Here is an 18,534-nt window from a genome sequence, read left to right on the forward strand (position 1 = left end):
TAAAGGTGAATGTCTATTGACAACTCCAATTGTAATTAAGCAAATTTTGCATCTCTGATTGACTTACATAGGTGGGCACTATTTGTCCCTCTGTCGTCTCCTGACAATGTAAGCATTTTGATCATCTCCTGGCCAGTTTGACTTACCAGTTAGTGTGGTTGTCATGCCTTCCTCTGAATGTTGCCGATTCCTCTCAGTAGATGCGGTGACCTCTGCTACTGCAGTTGTCTGTGCTCTCGCTGGATGTGTCAATGGATGAGAAGAGAGAAAAGTAACTAAATGGGAAATGTGCTTGTGGAACTTTTCAGGGATTTGCCCATATATTCTGCGTGCTAACAGTGTTGGGAAGTACTGCCGCAGACGGGGCAGGTAGGAGCAGTGGTGTGTTGGGGATGTAATGGCGTGGCAGAGTGGAAAATGTACAACAGAATATGTGTATGACATATTTTGATCTGATGATATTCTCACCTACTGCTTTGTGATTTAGGCTGGCACAGGTTGATGTACCTCTTGGAGAATTTGTGGCAGGTTTACAAGCCCCTTGAATAAGATTTACACTGCTGTTGCATCACTTCTTTGACACAGCGGTGGTGTACAACAGACGACACATTTAGAATTATTCGCAACGTGACGCATCTATGGTGAAGCGTCACGTTGTGAGGCCCGGCGCAACATTGAACCTGTGTCAGCTTTGATGTAGGCAGGGTGGGCATTCCTTTGGGATATGCCGCGTACAAGTGATTCAGTGAAATCTACAAGATTTCACAGAGTCACTTTTCAGAGGCCGCTGCGACGCAACCTTACGCCTGCTTGAAGCAGACGTAAGGTGTGGCGCAGCACGTTAGGCATGGGCAGTCCATGGACATTATTGGAGTTGCATCACTCTTGCGACACGACTCCAGCAAATCCCCCCTACACACCATCAGATTCAACACACATCTGTCTATCCCTGCGCCACAGTGCACCGCCATGTAAACGTGACGCATCCGTGTTTGCGCAAGGATTGAATTGCATGTCGCATTGGTACTGGCGCTTCCCTGCTATTTGTCAATTGCTACTTATTTCCATATATCATTGCACATTTTCAGTCAATATGAACAGTTATTGAATTAGAATTGTTGTGTATGTACGTCAGCAGTACTGTGCCCATGTTTTCAAATAGGGGAGGGATTAGCCTTTTCTGATGCAAAGGATTCTGGGACTTTTGGTGCTACGTAGAGGGTGACACATGAGTCTCTGACTGACTATATTTTTGTATACACTTTAGACAATTTCCATAATCACAATGACAGTGTAACACAGACAATCTTTTCATGCACTTTTTCTTTTCATTCCATTTACCTGGTACCACGTAGCGGATGTCACTGACAGGCAGCCCATGGACCAAGTGGGGGTGTATTGTTGTGAGGATATCCTCCTCCAGTCGGGTAAGACGGATGCTGGGTCCAGGGTATGCAGCAGGGAGGATCCTGGAGTATTTCTCCTACACCCTCTGTCTTTCGTCCTGCCACTTTTTTTTATGTCCTGTACTGTGCGCCTCTCCTCCCCCAATGCTGAGACAGCAGTGGCTAACTGCTGCCGTAGGGCTCCCTTCTGTGTCCCACTGGTGCAGTAGGGTGGGAGTCTATAAAGGCGTTTGTGGTGCCTGACTATGAACTCCAGTAACTTTCCTGTTTCTCCTCATTTCCATTTTCTGTGGCACTGTGAGCATTGTGGACATGAACTCTCTGTGGCCAAACCTGTTCCTTTAATGTGTGCTGCTTTTATGTGTTTTGTGATGCTGGTCAATTAGTGTTAATTGGCTTCAGCTTGAGCGTGGTGGGGGATGGTAGGCACTGGCAACATTCATCATGGCAAAATGGAGCTATTGGCTGGGATTGGCTGCAGTGTATCAGCTGATCCAAGGTGGGGGATGGTAGGCACTTGGACAGGTGTTTACCCTTGGCTAACATGACCAACTGCCAAAAATCGTATCTTCCGGCCCGGATTCGGAAATTAAGGCCCGGAATCGTAAAATATGACGCAATGCCGGAAATTGTGGGCCGGAATCGGAAATTACGACACAATGCTGGAAATTGTGGGCCGGAATCGTAAATCCTGCCGTAGAGCCATAAATTGTGGTCCGGTGGAGGAAATTGCGGCCCGGGTGCGGATGTAAAGTTAGTAGTCGTAAATCTATTCTGTGAATACCGAAAGTAGTAAGTTCATTCTGTGAATACCGAAAGTAGTAAATTCATTCAGTGAATGCCAGAAGTATTAAGTGCATTCTGTGAATACCAAATAGTAGTAAGTTTAGGATTTAGTCTTAAGTTAATTCTGTGAATCGGCCCCATATTCCTAGGTCTGGTTCTTAAACGATTGTGAGAAAGAACACAGAGACTTCGTGAGGCCAGCCACACATCATGCCAAACAATGACTCCGCCATCAACGACTGCATTGCTTTTTACATAGCGCTCGGTAATGGTATTTATATACCTCCTAATACCCCAATAATTACCAATGAGTATCATTTTTTGGGCCACTAAAATGTCAGAGGGATATTAACCTGTAGATGTAGGGCAGCTCACTCTGACACCATCTGCACATTTGTAATTTCTTTCCAGAGAAGGAGAAAACCTTCCATCTATTTTAAGAAATAGGTGATTTGTCAGAGTAAAAATTGCTTTTGAGGTTCTGATTGTGATCAAATTCCTAGAACAAATATATAGATAGGCCTACTCTTTTTTATTGTATGGTTGCAAACACATTAGCAATACTCATTTTTAGATGGCAATATAGAATACATAGGTACATTGTAAAGAATTTTCTATGTTACTGAAAGGTAGCAGTAAAGCAAAATTTCCATGCATCCGTAACTTGGGTGACCCCTGTGATGCTGGTTCACAATACCATATGGAGAACAAGTTTCAAATTAAATAATTTTAGCCATATTGTCAGCTGTGATAAGAGCTGTTTCATGTTATGATTTGCATGCTATTGTAACGTTAGCTTTATTATTGCACTTACCCGATTCTACAACCTTTGATACAGGTTTGCCTAAGACATGAGCCATGTGTCCCAAAATGGAAAAAATGGCAAATCCAGCGAACAAACTTGTCAAGCCATTTATACAGCAAACGAATATGGCATCTAAATAGCAGTTGTTGTTGAACTTGCTGTATGAAGACAAGGTCACAAGACCTCCCGAAGCAATGCAGTAAGAATAAAAAATCTGAGTAGCCGCATCTTTCCAAACCTAGAAGAGGGAAAATTGGACATCAGTGCTTCTTAATCAGTGAGCTTTCTTGCCTTTCAAATGCTGCAACTATAGCATGTAAACAAGAACATGTAACAGATAAACAACTTGTGGCATGTGCAAATCCACACTGTTGGGACTGTTACTAGGTGGAGAAGACAACTCTTTGACATCTCTTCAAAATGCCAAAATCAATCCGATGTATCCATGATCAAGGCAAATCAATGATTACATTTTGTAGCTCATTCTTTGAGGAACGGTCGTGTCTACATAAATATTGTGAGTCATTTACCTACAGTGAGAAACTGGGTTGTTGGTTAACTTGGGTCTGAGCCCTGGTCAAGCAAAAGTGCACAGAGTCTTAAGGTAAAAATTGAGGTAAGTGTGCAAAATGTTTGGGAGATCACCCTAAGGGACACCTTCAATCCCACCTTATTATTTGTTAGGCTAAATATTGGAATAATTCCATTGTCACACCACACTCTGACAGTTATCCCTAATAGTTTCCAACATTAGACTTGGCCCTTTTTGCAGGGTCATCCCTGAACTTTTTGCCTTCCTCCTATATTTTTTCGGACCTGTTGTTGTCTATTTTATGACTCTGGGCACTTTAACACTGCTGATCAGTGCTAAAGTGCATATGCTCTCCCTATTATAAATTGATGTTTGGATTAGTGACTCCATGATTGGCTGATTTGGATTACTGGTCAGACTCTAGTACAGTGCAAGGAGTGTGTCCAGGGCTTGTAAATCCAAATGCTGCTAGTGGACTTGCAGCACTGGTTGTGCCACCCAGCATACAGCCTGTAAAAGTGTGCCTAGGGCCTGCCATTGCAGAGTTTGTGTGTAGTCTGGTACTGCCATGCCATGCTGACTGGGCAAGTGCACTCACTTGCCAGTCCCTAAACCTTACCTTTTCTTCATATCAGACTGGTAGGCCCAAGGGCAGGGTGCATTGTAAGTATAAGGTAGGACACGCCCTGATTGTGTGTGGCATGTCCTAATAGTGAATTACAGCCATTTTCTTTTTTCACTATTGCAAGGCTACCTGTTATCCATAGGCCAGAATGGCAGTTAGATTATTACATCTTATAATCCTAACTGACTCATGGAACATGGTAGAAATTCGAGTTCAGTATGCCTGAACTCAGAATGATAACACCACTTTTAGAAAGTAGGTATTTTCTTGTCAAACTATCCAAGTCTGCCTCTGCTAGGTTGCGTATTCCTTGTCTGGAGTTTGTGAGTGACAGGGCTGAGGGATTCCAGGAGACAGAATGAGTCAGCCCAGTGGTGAATAGAGAGATCTGCATCTAGATGGAAGGGAGGAGTTGCACATGGGACCTAAATAGGACTGTGCCTGCCCCCCCCCCACAGTGCTGGCCCCACCCCCTGTGGTGCGTCTGACGTCTCTGCCCTGCGCTGTGAAAGGAGAGAAGGAATCATGTCAACAAAGTGCTCCAGGGCTGTGCCTTTCCTCCACAATGCTGGCTCCACCGCCTGTGGGGCGTCTGATGTTTCAGCTCTGCACTGTGAAAGGAAAAAAGGAGTCATGTAAACAGAGTGCTCTAGATCTGGTTTGGACTAGGCAAAGGCCCCTTGGCCCTCAGAGGACAAAGGATTTGGGGGTATAAATATTGGGACCCTGATCCAAAGAAATGAGAGCACTTTGGGACTACAAGAAGAAACCTTTGCTGAGGCGAGGAACCTGAAGAAACTGAGGAAAGACTATTCCTAAGCTGAAGTGCTGCTTGGGGATTGGCCTGCAGGGATTGCCTGACTGCCAAAGAAAGGAGAAAGAACTTTGTGTGCTTTATTTTCAACTTGTGAAGGATCTCCAAGGGCTTGGAAAAGAGCGTGCCTCCTACTGAAGTCTCAGGGACAACACACTTCACCTCCCAGCTCCCCAGAGTTCTTTAGAAGTGCCTGCTACTGTTTTGGGGCCTTCTGAGGGACTGCGTGTCGCAAGGAGCTGGAAGCACGACTCAATGAGGAAGAAGTGTGTCACCGTCGCAGCTGCTGCCGTCGCATCTTGAATGTCGGCACTGTAGCTGTCGTATTGCACCACATCGAGAGAAGCGTCTAGCAACGAAGGAGAATCATGTCGCCATTACTGTTGCTGGCGTCGCGTCGCGTCGCATCTTGGATGTTGCCGCTGTAGCTGTCGTATTGCACTGCATCAAGAAAAGCGCCTCGCATCCATGGAGAAGCACGCCGCCGTCGGAGCTAGTGCCGTTGCATCATGGATGTCGCCGCTGTAGTTGTCGCATTGTGCGGAAGCCTCTCGCAACGTCGGAGAAGAGTGCTGCAGCCAAGGCTGTTGCCGTCGCATCGCTGAACAAGGGTGTCGCCGCTGCAGCTGACGCATCGAACTGAGAAGCGTGACGCTTTTTTTTGCACCGGAACTTTCCATCGCTGCAACATTGCTTGTTGTGGAAGCCCAATGCATCGTAAGGTACATTGGCGCAAAGTGTCTTATCTTAAGAAGTGAACTGAACTAAGCTAAAACTACCATCTTAAGCATAGTATTGTGGATTGTTGTCGTTGTGGTCTTGTGTTAAGTCTATATAAAGAATACTTATTTTTAATATACAACTGTGTGGTGTCCATCTGTAGTGTTGTCCTGGGTTACTGTATTTGGTCGCAAATGCTTTACACACTGCCTCTGAGATAAGCCTGTCTGCTCGTGCCAAGCTACCAAGGGGGTGAGTAGGGGTTATTTTAGGAGTGTGCCCCTTACCCTGACTAGAGGCAAGGGTCCCTATTTGTCACAAGTACCTACCTGTGCCAACTTGAGACCCCCAAATCTAACAAGACATATATATATTTTTCATACCTCTTCACTTATTTATTCAGAGGCTAGCTCATTTTGTTAGTGAGGCCCCAACACTAACGTGCAAGAAAACCCATTAACCAATTTGGTTCCTAAATGACTAATTTGGCCAAATAACACATTGAGTGCACTCTGCTAGCTTACAACAAACAGCACAGTGGCTGCACCTGGCACAGACTTGAACAGTGAGTCTCATTACCGGAAAAATAGTAATTGCCCAGCATGAACTCTATTTAACACCTGCACTGAGGAGAGCACTTTAGTGAAAGAAGGAGATAAGGTTCCAAGGAGCCACAGCCACTAGGGTGGTCAAATTCTTCTGCAGGCAGCTGCATTAGGCAACAACATCCCCTTCTTGAGAGATGGCTGGAGTGTCCTTTGGACAGAGTCAGAATGGGACAGAAAATAAGCTCAGACACCAAAATAAAAAGGCTTGTGTTACCGAATCAGATAGCTGAAAAAGTGTACCACATTTGCAAATAGGGCAGTTTTAAATTTGTAATGACATGTTGTGAAGGTGATTTACAAGGTATGGGAAACTGCATGCATTTGTGCTTGCTACAAGCAATGATTATGGTAATATCAGGGATAATCAACAGTAAAAAAGGACCCACCAGACCATAAAATAGGCCGACAAATCTAAAGAAAATATCCCATACAGTCACCTAGCAGACCAGCCCCTCGGGCGCTGGCTGATGGCTCCATGGGCCACATGAACTCTGCCTTTGGACCGCCATACTCCCCCAAGGGTTGATCTAAAAAGTGTGCACTAACTGTGTTTCACCCCGTAGTGCACCTCCTGGTAGTTTCTTTGCCATTTTGTCCATATCTGTATTCCAGCCTGGGCACAATTGCGAAAGCTTTTCATCAGTTTTTTGGGGTCACGTCCTCAGGCACATGTGAGAAAGCCCCATTCAAGTGAGAAGAAATTCACTTAGAATAGCACTGGTACACGTTTTGTGCCACACGACTCATACTACAGAAACTGAGGCACAAATATTTGGGGCACCATATGTAATACCATGTACCCTGTGATGAAGAAGCTCTGCAAAAATGCCCACTAATCTCATGGAAAAATGTGTGTTTGATGGCCCCTGATCTTTTTTTAAATGAATAGATGAATCAGAAGTACCTTCCAATAAGAATAACAACAGATACCTTTGTTAAAGGAAAAGCAAATGGTTAAAAGACCTTACATAGAAATGATAATAACACAGGGAGGCATAAAAAACAATCATCCAAATTAGATGAAACATTATATAATGTTGTAATAAAGAACTTTACAGAAGATGCCAATTATAGAAACTCTGCCCGATTCACAAAGGTAAACTTACACTTTTGAGTACGTTTACAATTGTTTGCTGTTCAAAAATATATTTACGAGTAATATATTTAAGAGTGTGGAGTCTCCGCACATAAAAAGCCCTGTCTTTTTATGTGGAGACTCCTCACTCATAAAGATACTACTTATATATCCTATTACGAGTAGCACAGAATCATAAACTTACACAAAAGTGTAAGTTTACCTTTGTGAATAAAGTCCTCTTTCTTCAAAGTGGACTTAACTTCCATTGTTTATATGTAACACACATATCCATTAAGTGTGCCATTTAACAAATCATTTATCTCCTTGAAAGCAATGTCAAATTTAACAAGAACAGTTTCAAGCTTCAGAAATTTGGGATCAAAAATATTCTTCTTTATATTTTAACTATTAATTGAAGTTCTGATTCAGAAAATGTGTTCTGTGCATCTGAAATACACTGAGGTACAAAAGGAATCATTTACGGGAACATTGGAAGAAATGATCATCAAAGCCTGACAGGCAGACATTTACTCTGGAAGATGAGACTATCCACAAGTATTCACATTATAGGGTAAAATTCTAAGGTGAGAATTTAGGACTAGCAAAGGAAGGGGTAGATGTGACCATTTAGATTGAGATGGACCCATCATATTTGTAATGTTTTGGCACATATATTTCAATTTTTTTTCACCCTGTTTAAATGCGCTATGTTATTCCAAAAATAGGTTATGAATTGAATAGAAAGAATTTGCTAACATTTATACATTTGCCAGGTGTTACAGGGTGAACACCTTCATCAAATTGAAAATATTTCTTACATTTGTTTAGTTACTAACACTGTTCTCAGTAATTGTTAATGCACATGTAAACAAGATAACATTTATTTGCCTTGTTAGCATAAAAGTATATAGCCCAATCCTGAAGTTCTATAACATTCCTTTGTATATTTAGACTTCTTTAATTTAACTGCAGGACTTTTTGCTATCCACTTGTCCTTGTGTCATCCCCTTTTTCAATTTTTAGTTTATTTAATATTTCAATGCTGACTAAACCAGTAATGTATATTGTATATTCAGATGTATCCTGAAGAGAATACTAGGGTGAAAAAAGTATGCCCAGTTCTAGCCAGCGGGTGGGGGGAGTCTTAACCTCTCTCAAACTAATGGGTTAAAAGTTCCAAGAGGTGACCCTACCCACTTTTGCAGCATGGTATGTGTGTAATATTGTAAACTAATCCACAGGGACCCTCTCAACCTAAAACCAACAAAGCAGAACCTTTCTTCCCCTCTGCAGAGCTCCCTGTTCTTACCCAGAGTTGTGCCAAATCCTCCTTTGTGGTCATTCAAACCCAGTACTATGGGTAGCCCCTCTCTCACTGGGATTGGTGCCTGGGAATTTCTAATAGGCCACAAGAGGGGCCGACCCAGTTGTGAGCCACATTTGCCTGTGAGAGGGTAGGTACCTTTTGAAGTTATGTTCCGGGGCACAGCACAGATTGCATCAGCTATGGACGCCACATCACACCTAATTAAGGAGCCATTCAGCTCCAGGGAGAAAGTGAACCCGGGTAGGAAGTCACATTTGGCTCAGGCTGGAAAATGACAACTTTCTAAAAGTGTCATTTTCAAAATAGTACTTGTTAGAAATTGGGGTCTCTAAATGGCAGTGGGCTGCACCCTGTCCAAGAAGGGACCCTTCCATATAGTCAGGATAAGGGAGTTACACACCTAGATAACCCCTGCACTCCCCCTAGGGAGATTCGCACAAGCAGACAGGCTTATCTCAGAGGCAATGTGTAAAGTATTTGTACAAGACACACACAGTAGCACAGTAAAAAACACTACATATGTAACATGTGTATTTGTAAAGCGCACATTCCCCAGAGGTCCCTTGGCGCTGAATAACAGATGTTCGTTGTTACCCAGCTCAATGGTACTCATTTTATCGACTTCAGATGAATGAAAGGCTGAGTGGACCCACTGAGATTTGCACCTGTGACCATGAGGTCGAACACAGGCCCCTGCAATGGATGCATTAGTCCCCTGAGCCACCAGACCCGGCTCTGTGGACACTAAATCAGTTTAAAAAAAATAAAGCATCTTTATCTAAACCAAACAAGACCAAAATGACGAAATCCATCATGCACAATTCAAAATATAACTTTCAAAAGGTTTTAAGCAATTCTGTCCATAGAAATCTATGGATGCATGATTTCTTTTAAGCCTGCGTGTAAAACTCCTCAACTCTAGCAGAGTTTGCAGCGTTCTGTAACTCTGTGTTCTGCATAGAACGTGGAGTTACTTAACAGAGGGGAGGAATATCCATTCGCGCACTGGAGCGACTTGGCGGGCACTCACGATTGTCCACTAGATTTCCTAGCCGTTTGGAAGCACCATAAGATTTGCTACCCTGCGGCAATCTCCCGCAAGATTTTGTGGTCGCCGACATCTTTCGGCGTGGCTGGGACTTCTGGTGGATGTTTTTTGACATACAAAATCATGAACGAGCAGGATATATTGCAGTTGCAATCTTGGGAAGATTTTCTTCTTGAGAAGCATTAAAATCTTCCAAAATTAAGACTTGGAGTAAAAAAACTACTTAAATGGACGGTTGGTGCCCCAGAGTCTCCAACTTCAACTTCTTGTTCAGCAGGTTCCTCCCAGTGCTTTATCCCTCTCCAGGTGACTTCTCATCTGGATTTGGAGCTGGAAGGAGCACTCTCCTTCTCTGCTGCTTATATAGTGTAGGATTTACGGATGTTGCATTTGAGATTTCACAACTACGTTGAAAAACTGATATATGAGGGTGTTGTTTGTTTGATTGGGGGCATGCATCTGGATTCATCGGTACTTTTAAACTAAAAAATGTATTGTGGTGGGTGGCCTGCAGTTTCAGGAGGGGCCTAATTATTTTTGTGCATGTAGTTTATCTTCTTTTATAAATGAAAAATGTTGCACGGATCATAACATTTTCTCCATTTTTTTTTCTCATAAATTTGCAATATTGATTTAATCCACTATGTGAGCTAGTCGGCCAGTGGGCTTTCCTGCCAGTAGGCACAGTACAAGTCATGGGTGCATGAAACAACAGTTTCTGTGGTGACTGTTAAATTGAAACATGATTTAGGCCATGCATAGCATTAGATTAAAAAAGAAAATGTGCCTTTTTTATGGTATTTCCTGTTTATTTTTGCCTGTGACATTGCTGAATTAATGGTGTGTTCTCGGTGTTACCATGCCACCTTTGTCTGGCCAGTGTGTGAGCATGTATGTGTTTGCCATAGGCCACCATTTGCCTTTGATCCCCACGGCATGCGGAAAGGGGCCAGTTTGTACAGTCAGTGTCCATATGCCTGCATGTTTTATTTTTTTTATTGCATTTTTAACATCAGCACAACAGTACTTAGCACGACAGTACTCTCTTGTAAGGTAGAACAAAGATAACATGCAAGTTAAAATATTTGGTCACAATGGTTACATATCTAAATGTGCATACAGGCAATCATCACAATATTGAAAGGATGCCCAGAAAAGGTAGCCTGTCCGTTGCAATGGAAGCAAGAAGAAATAAGAATTGTATTTTGTCTATCAAGACATCTAAACAGTGTAATCCATACATTACAAAAGATTCCATTGGAACATACAAATCTTACAATACAAAGACAAAGAGGAGCATTAACCAGGATCGTATTCACCCTTAATTTCCCCCATTTCCTTGTTCACCAAATTGTGTTGATACAATCCCCAGAAGCTTCTGGGACAGCTATGGGGAGGCAACAGTTCACTATATGCATCAGATTGTGTACTAAAATATAGCATATCTGTGGCCCATTCATCAGTCGTAGGTATGGGACCTCTACCCCATCTAATGGCGACGCTCCGTTTAGCTAACAAAAGTCCAAACACTACCAGTTTCCTAATGGCCTTATCTAGCCCAAGCAGTGCAATTAAGTGGCTCGGAGCAAGCGAGTGCCCCGTCATCTCACTCAACTTTCAGTAAATGCCCTCCCAGAACCCTAAGTCCTTCGGGCAGTACCATGCAACGTGAATGAAACAAGCTGTCTGCTCAGGGCATCAATGACAAGCCGGTGTCCCTTAAGCCATATCTGCAGAGTTTTTCTGGTGTGTAATACACTCTATTAATATATTTAAAATCAATGAGCCTGTGTCTGCTATTTAGGGAAATACTCTTAGTGACAGTACAGCAGTATTGCCAACTCCTATTATCAATGTCAAAATATAAATCTTTCTGCCAGTCCTGGCATCATTTCAACGAGAGACCTCTTGTGCCCCTGTAGCAACCCATACATCCGGGTCACCAGCTTTAGGGGAGAATGTGCCTGTATGATGTACGTAAGGGTAAGTATCTCATCTGGTTTCTGTAAATCATCACCTAGCAATTCACGCCAAGCATGCCTGGCCCTTAGGTATTGGAATTGGTCCAGTGCTGTGGGGGTTACTCCCTCTTTAGGGACATCATCCCACTTACAAACTACCCCGTCATCAAAAAAGTTCCCCAACCGTATCATATCCAATTTCTGTAGCGCTCTGGTGACTTCGACCTCAGTTACTGTCAGGAAAAACATGCACCACTGCAAGGGGACTAACGAAGAGTACAACAGAGTCCCCACCTGCCTCTCTAAGAGGCATTTCCATGCATGAACTGTAGCATGCAGAGAGTCCAAGACTGCGTGTCTCTGCCTGGGCTGGTAAAAAAAATATATGGGGTTGGGGAACCGGGTCAGCAACAACCTTTTTGATGTGGCGGTACGGCATATCCTCCGATCCATGCATTTAAGCCTGTGCAACCCTGTAATATAATTCTATATCTGGAGCATTTAGTCCTCCAGAAGAGTAGGGCAGTATCAGCGTCTTCCACTTAACCCTAGGCTGTTTGCCTGCCCACGCAAGCTTGATCATCAATGACCTCAGTATGGTAAGAATGCGTATCGGCAGAATAATGGGTATATTTTTTAATAGAATATACATGTAGGTAAGACAACCATTTTAATTACAGAAATGCACCCCACCAATGAGAGGGGCAACCTAATCCACCTGCCAAGATCGTCCTCAAGCCTAGAAATGGCCTTAACATAATTTTCAGTGAGCACTTGCTCAGGGTTAGTATGTATTTGGACCCCCAAGTACCGAATTGGGTCAGTGGACCATTGCAAGGGAAGGTCAAGTTGCACCTGAGTGGTGCAAGGGATCAAGGGGAACATGATTGATTTAGACCAATTTTTGCGGAGCCCCGAGACCTGTGGCTATTATATTTCCTGAGCGCACAAAGAAGCGGCTCCGCCACAAGAGCATATAGCAGTGGGGAGAGCTGGCATCCCTAATGGGTATCCTGAGCTATATCTAAAAGACTAGAGACAGTGTAGCCCACCCTGACTCTGGACCCCAGCCTGGCATATAATACCATAATCAGCCATAGGGGTTCTTCGCGTACTCCCACTCTGTTCAGGACTCCTTTCAGGAATCCCCATTCTACCGAGTCAAATGCCTTCTTGGCATCGAGAAAAACTGCTACGGCCTTCACTGCTGGGTCTATTCTTTGAATTGTTTCAAATATAGTGCACAGGTTATATACAGAACAAATCCTGCCTGCTCTGATTTAACTAAAAATGGAATCAAAGGGGCCAACCGATTCGCTAATATTTTGGCAAAAATCTTCATATCTACATTTAAAAGCGACAATGACCTGTATGAGGAACAGACGTTTAGAGACATCCCAGGTTTCAGCAATGTAACGATAACGGCCTCCCTCATAGAAGGGGGCATCGTTCCACTTTCAACCATTTCCTCATACAGGGTCGTTGGTGTGGGATGACCTCTTCCTGGAAGGCTCTATAAAATGCCACAGTGAGACCGTCGGAACCGGGGGCGCTACCTGAACACATCGACTTAAGCGTAGCTTGTATTTCCCCAGATTGAAGAAGAGCCATGAGATGTTCCCTATGAGTATTAGAGAGCAATGTCATTCGAATGTGTTTGAGGTAGTGTCTTATTGACTCTTCGTTGGCCGTGGCTTTGGTAGTGTATAATTCTGTATAATATCTGTGAAACCTGTTGGCCACATCCTCAGGTGTTGTAAGCTTATGCCCTTCCTTATCTATAATTTCAGAGATTTTTGCAGCCTCCATTCTGGACATGCCTCGCAAGTGTAGCCCCCGGACGGTCCCCTTCATCATATTCCCTGGCTGGCGTATTTACCTGGATTCTTAACCTCCCCATCCACTGTATCATGAAAGTCCTCTAATGCCTTTTCAATCCCCTCTAACAGTGCAGTATCACCGGTTTTGATGAACACCTTGAACGTCTCCCACACTGTAGCAAAGCTGTCTACAGAGGCTACATTTATTTAAAAAAACGTTTCAATGAGCTGCACCAATTCTGACTTAAATACAGGGTCTAGCAATGAGAACGGGGGGAATCTCCAAAGAAAGGGCCCGGGCGCACCAGCAACAACGTCCAACTCCAATATGACCGGAGCATGGTCAGAGTATGTTCTGGGGAGTACCTCACATGTGCTAACTCGCTGTAGTATGGATCTAGAGACCAACCAGAAATCAATGCATGTGTGAATGCCATAGCTGACTGAGTAATGGGTATATCCAGCAATATCTGGGCTCCACACATCTGTCAGTCCTAGTTGGTTAAATATCTCGGTGATAGCACCAGCAGCAGCCGGTTGTCATCGGGGTGGGCCCTTAGATCTATCTTTATTTGAGATTAATATGCAATTAAAATCACCACCCCAAACTATCGGCACCTCTTCTATTCGTAATAGCAGTGAGTCTGATAAAAGAGAGGATCGTCATAGTTGGGGCTGTACACATTAACCACTATGACTTGGTGCCCTGCATTACAACAGTTTGCAACAATGAACCTACCGTTAGGGTCCCTACGCAAGCACTGCAATGTCACCCCTGACTTCGGATTGAGCCACACCAACACTCCCCTGGCATGCGAGGTGGAACCTGCATATGTTGCCGAACCTTGAAGAATTCTTTGTGAGAGCAGTTTACCATCAGGGGCAATGTGAGTCTCCTGCAGCTGCCCGATATCTATTTTATGACGCTTAAGATATGCCACTACCTATCGGGTATTTTGGCACTCATTTAAACCTCACTAAACTGCTAATTTTTAACCTACATGCCAATGACCCTTCAGTATATTATTGCGATGAAACCTCATGCAACTCAGGTGAGACAGCAGTGAGTGTTGTGCTTTACCATTAACCCCCTTACAACCCAAACTCCCCCAATCCCCTCCCATGCTATGCAGTCCCAAACTTTGCATAATCAAGTGACCCGCCCCCCTCCCAAAACAAGGCATTGCTCAATACAAACAGAAACATAACATTACCTGCGTGGATCACACTCTGGGGCGGATGCGGCTCAAGACAGAGAGATCCTCGCTGCCCGGCACACCCTCTGAATTCAGATTATAGAATGCCTCCCACACAGCCAGAGGGGGGGACCTAACTCATGCCTCGCAACCGGTAGTAGGCCCACCCTCCACAATGACAAGAAAGGAGACAAGACCCACGCTGAGAGGTCAGGAACCCCACTGTGAATACCTGTACTCTGGAGTGTCCAGTGCCTTAATTTCTTAGTCAATCTCGCCCTAGCAGCAGACACCTGATGTACCAAAAACATATATAGTCTATATAACAGTCACTGGCACTGTATCTCTCAGCCTGACCTCCCCTTAGTGTCTCAGTAATGGTGGTGACACTAATGAGCCTAGGCTAGCGTTCCAGCGCCAAAGCATGTTCAGTTTGTAATAACTAGCATACCTTCCGTGTTTAACATTCACTAGGATCAGACCTCTCAGTCTTCTTGCCCTTTTGCTGACTAGGGGACTTTGCTTTCCGATCCACACTTTCATGCTTTTTAAGGAACTGCAGTGCCTCCTTTGGGTCTATGAGGACGTGCGAGGACCCATCCTCTATGACCCGGAGCTTTGCAGGGTACAACATATTATACTCCAAGTGCACTTCACGCAGACGTCTTTTCACTGGAGCAAACTGGCGCCGAGCCTCCTGCACCTGCTGGGTGAAATCAGGGTAGATAGAATAGTCATACGTTCAAGCTGTAGTTCTTGAAGCTCTCCAGCACTGCGGAGGGCAGAATCCCTGTCTCTGTAGTTTAGAAGCTTTGCAATTATAGAACGTGGGGGCCCCCAGAGCTGGTCTCGGTGCCAACAATGTATGTGCACGATCCACTGCAAACATAGTAGAGAAGTTCTCCCTACCCAACAGAGTGACCATTTGCTGCTCCACCTATTGTCCCATATTTGTAATATTTGTAGACTCCAGTATCCCAACAAAGCGGAGGTTATTCCGTCTGGAGCGGGCCACCAAATCCTCTGCCTTAACTTGTACACTACACAGTAGTTTCTCCATTTTTACCTGGGCCTGCGCGCCTCCGTTAAAGGTGTCCTCTGCTTCCGCCAAACTTTGTTCCACGGCGTCCAGACATTCTGTGAGTTTATTGAGGTGCTCAGACATCCTATCTATGTGGTACGAAAGGGAATCAATCTTCCCATCTATTTTATTTAGACTGTGTTGCATGGTGGCTAGCTTCTGATTCAAGTCTGTATCAACTTTGCTATCACTTGCCTCAGAACCGTACTCAGAAGGGTTTTCGCCATTTCTGAATTAATGCTGTGTTCTCTGTGTTACCATGCTTCATTTGTCTGGCCAGTGTGTGTGTGTAGGTGTATTTGCTATAGGCCACCATTTGCCGTTGCTCCCCATGCCATGTGGCCGGGGCAAATTTGTATAGTCAGTGTCCAGAGGCCTACATGTGTTCTTGTTTTCCAGGTTTCCTGCTTCTTGCCAGTGTGCTTTTGCCATAGGCTTGCATGTCTTCTTTGTTGTGTCCATGTCTTGTGTTTATTGAGGTGCTCAGACATCCTATCTATGCGGTACGAAAGGGAATCAATCTTCCCATCTATTTTATTTAGACTGTTTTGCATGGTGGCTAGCATCTGATTCAAGTCTGTATCAACTGTGCTATCACTTGCCACAGAACCGTACTCAGAAGGGTTTTTGCCATTTATGAATTAATGCTGTGTTCTCTGTGTTACCATGCTTCATTTGTCTGGCCAGTGTGTGTGTGTAGGTGTATTTGCTATAGGCCACCATTTGCCTTTGTTCCCCATGCCATGTGGCCGGGGCAAATTTGTATAGTCAGTGTTCAGGTCGGAGGCCACCGAAGTCATCTGCGGCGTTCCTCAAGGCTCCTCGCTCAGTCCAACCCTCTTCAACGTCTACATGAGCCCCCTCGCAGCCATCGCACGCCAGCACAACCTGAACATCATCTCCTACGCCGACGACACCCAGCTGATCCTCTCCCTCACTAACGACCCCGCCACCGCCAGAGCCAACCTGCACGAAGGGATGACAGACGTAGCCAACTGGATGTCGAACAGCCGCCTGAAACTGAACTCGGACAAGACGGAAGTCCTCATCCTGGGATCCTCACCCTCCGCCTGGGACGACTCCTGGTGGCCCCCCGCCCTGGGCAGCGCACCCAAACCAACTGACCACGCACGCAACCTGGGCTTCATCCTGGACTCCTCCCTCTCCATGACCAGACAAGTCAACGCCGTCTCCTCGTCGTGCTTCAACATCCTGCGCATGCTACGCAAGATCTTCCGATGGATCCCCATCGAGACCAGGAAGACGGTCACCCAGGCCCTCGTCACCAGCCGTCTGGACTACGGCAACTCCCTCTACGCCGGAACCACAGCCAAACTCCAGAAAAGACTCCAGCGGATCCAGAACACCTCAGCACGACTCATCCTGGACATCCCCCGCCGCAGCCACATCTCCAGGCACCTGAGAGACCTGCACTGGCTCCCGGTCAACAAGAGAATCACCTTCCGGCTCCTCACCCACGCACACAAAGCCCTACACAACCAAGGACCAGGATACCTCAACAGCCGCCTCAACTTCTACGCTCCCAAACGCCAGCTTCGATCGACCAGCCACGCCCTCGCCGCCGTCCCCCGCATCCGAAGAGCCACCACAGGAGGAAGGTCCTTCTCCTACCTGGCCGCCAAGACTTGGAACTCCCTTCCGACCCACCTCCGCCTGACCCAGGACCACCTCACCTTCAGGAAGCAGCTCAAGACCTGGCTGTTCGAGCAGTAGCGGACCCCCTCCCCCCAGCGCCTTGAGACCCTCCGGGTGAGTAGTGCGCTATAGAAATGCTTTGATTGATTGATTGATTGATTGAGTGTCCAGAGGCCTACATGTGTTCTTGTTTTCCAGGTTTCCTGCTTCTTGCCAGTGTGCTTTTGCCATAGGCTTGCATGTCTTCTCTGTTGTGTCCATGTCTTCTTGCTGATTGTTGTTGTTGTGGAAATGTGGTCTATGGCCATTATGTGTAGGCAGCCAGTGTGCGTTTGCCATAGGCATGCATGTCTTCTTTGTTTTCCAGGCCTTCTGCTTGTTGTTGTGACCATGCACCTGGCATCCAGTGTGCTTTTGCCATAGGACTGTATGTGTTGTTCTTCTACCATTATGTTGTGGCCATGCCTCCTTACTTGCTGTTTCACCATGAGCTCGGTGTCCTTTTTAGTGTAGGCAGCCAGAGTGCTTTTGCCAGGGGGCGGCATGTCTTCTCTTTGTTCCCAATGCCTTCTTTCTCAGTGTTGTTGTTAGAACCATGTGGCACTGGCTGGCAGCTATTTTGTGCATCCAGCCAGTGTGGTCCTTTGCCATAGGCTTGCATAGATGGTTGAGCAATGAGATCGCAGGTTAATAAACTATATGCTTGAGGAAAATTTCTCTTATTTATCTATATTTTTAAAATTTAAGTGTTTAACTGAAATTTAAAAAAATGTAAACAATAAAAAACATGTATTTTACTTTTTTAGTGCAATTGTATATATTTGTAACCATTTTCATAACATCTGTCATCAATGAATCAACATAACAGTACTGAGGGTTGGCTGTTCTATAGTGCTAAATCTCAGGTTGGAAAAAGTGGTTGGAGGGGTTAAGTGAGTTCTTTCTTATTAGGAAGTGGTGCCCTCACACATCCGTGAGGGTGTCAAGCTTCATCATTGGTCTTAGCTCCTCGTGTGGTCAGCGCTGCAATACCCCACGGGCCCCGCAATAGGGCCCTTTGGAGTAGATCTT

At 44.9% G+C, this 18,534-nt stretch overlaps 1 protein-coding gene across 4 annotated transcripts in view; it reads right to left on the bottom strand.

Moving 5' to 3' along the window:
- The window catches only part of LOC144827733 (sodium- and chloride-dependent neutral and basic amino acid transporter B(0+)-like), a 3,091,484-nt gene that overhangs the window by 2,436,974 nt on the left and 635,976 nt on the right, over nucleotides 1-18,534 (bottom strand). For all 4 annotated transcript variants that reach the window (XM_078685937.1, XM_078685938.1, XM_078685939.1 and 1 more), the window contains one exon: nucleotides 3,007-3,235. In XM_078685937.1, coding sequence (XP_078542063.1) covers nucleotides 3,007-3,235 — 229 coding nt within the window. The remainder of the gene's footprint in view (nucleotides 1-3,006; nucleotides 3,236-18,534) is intronic.

The sequence above is a fragment of the Lissotriton helveticus genome, chromosome 4_1 (assembly GCF_964261635.1).
Source record: "Lissotriton helveticus chromosome 4_1, aLisHel1.1, whole genome shotgun sequence".
NCBI classification, from domain to species: Eukaryota; Metazoa; Chordata; class Amphibia; order Caudata; family Salamandridae; genus Lissotriton; species Lissotriton helveticus.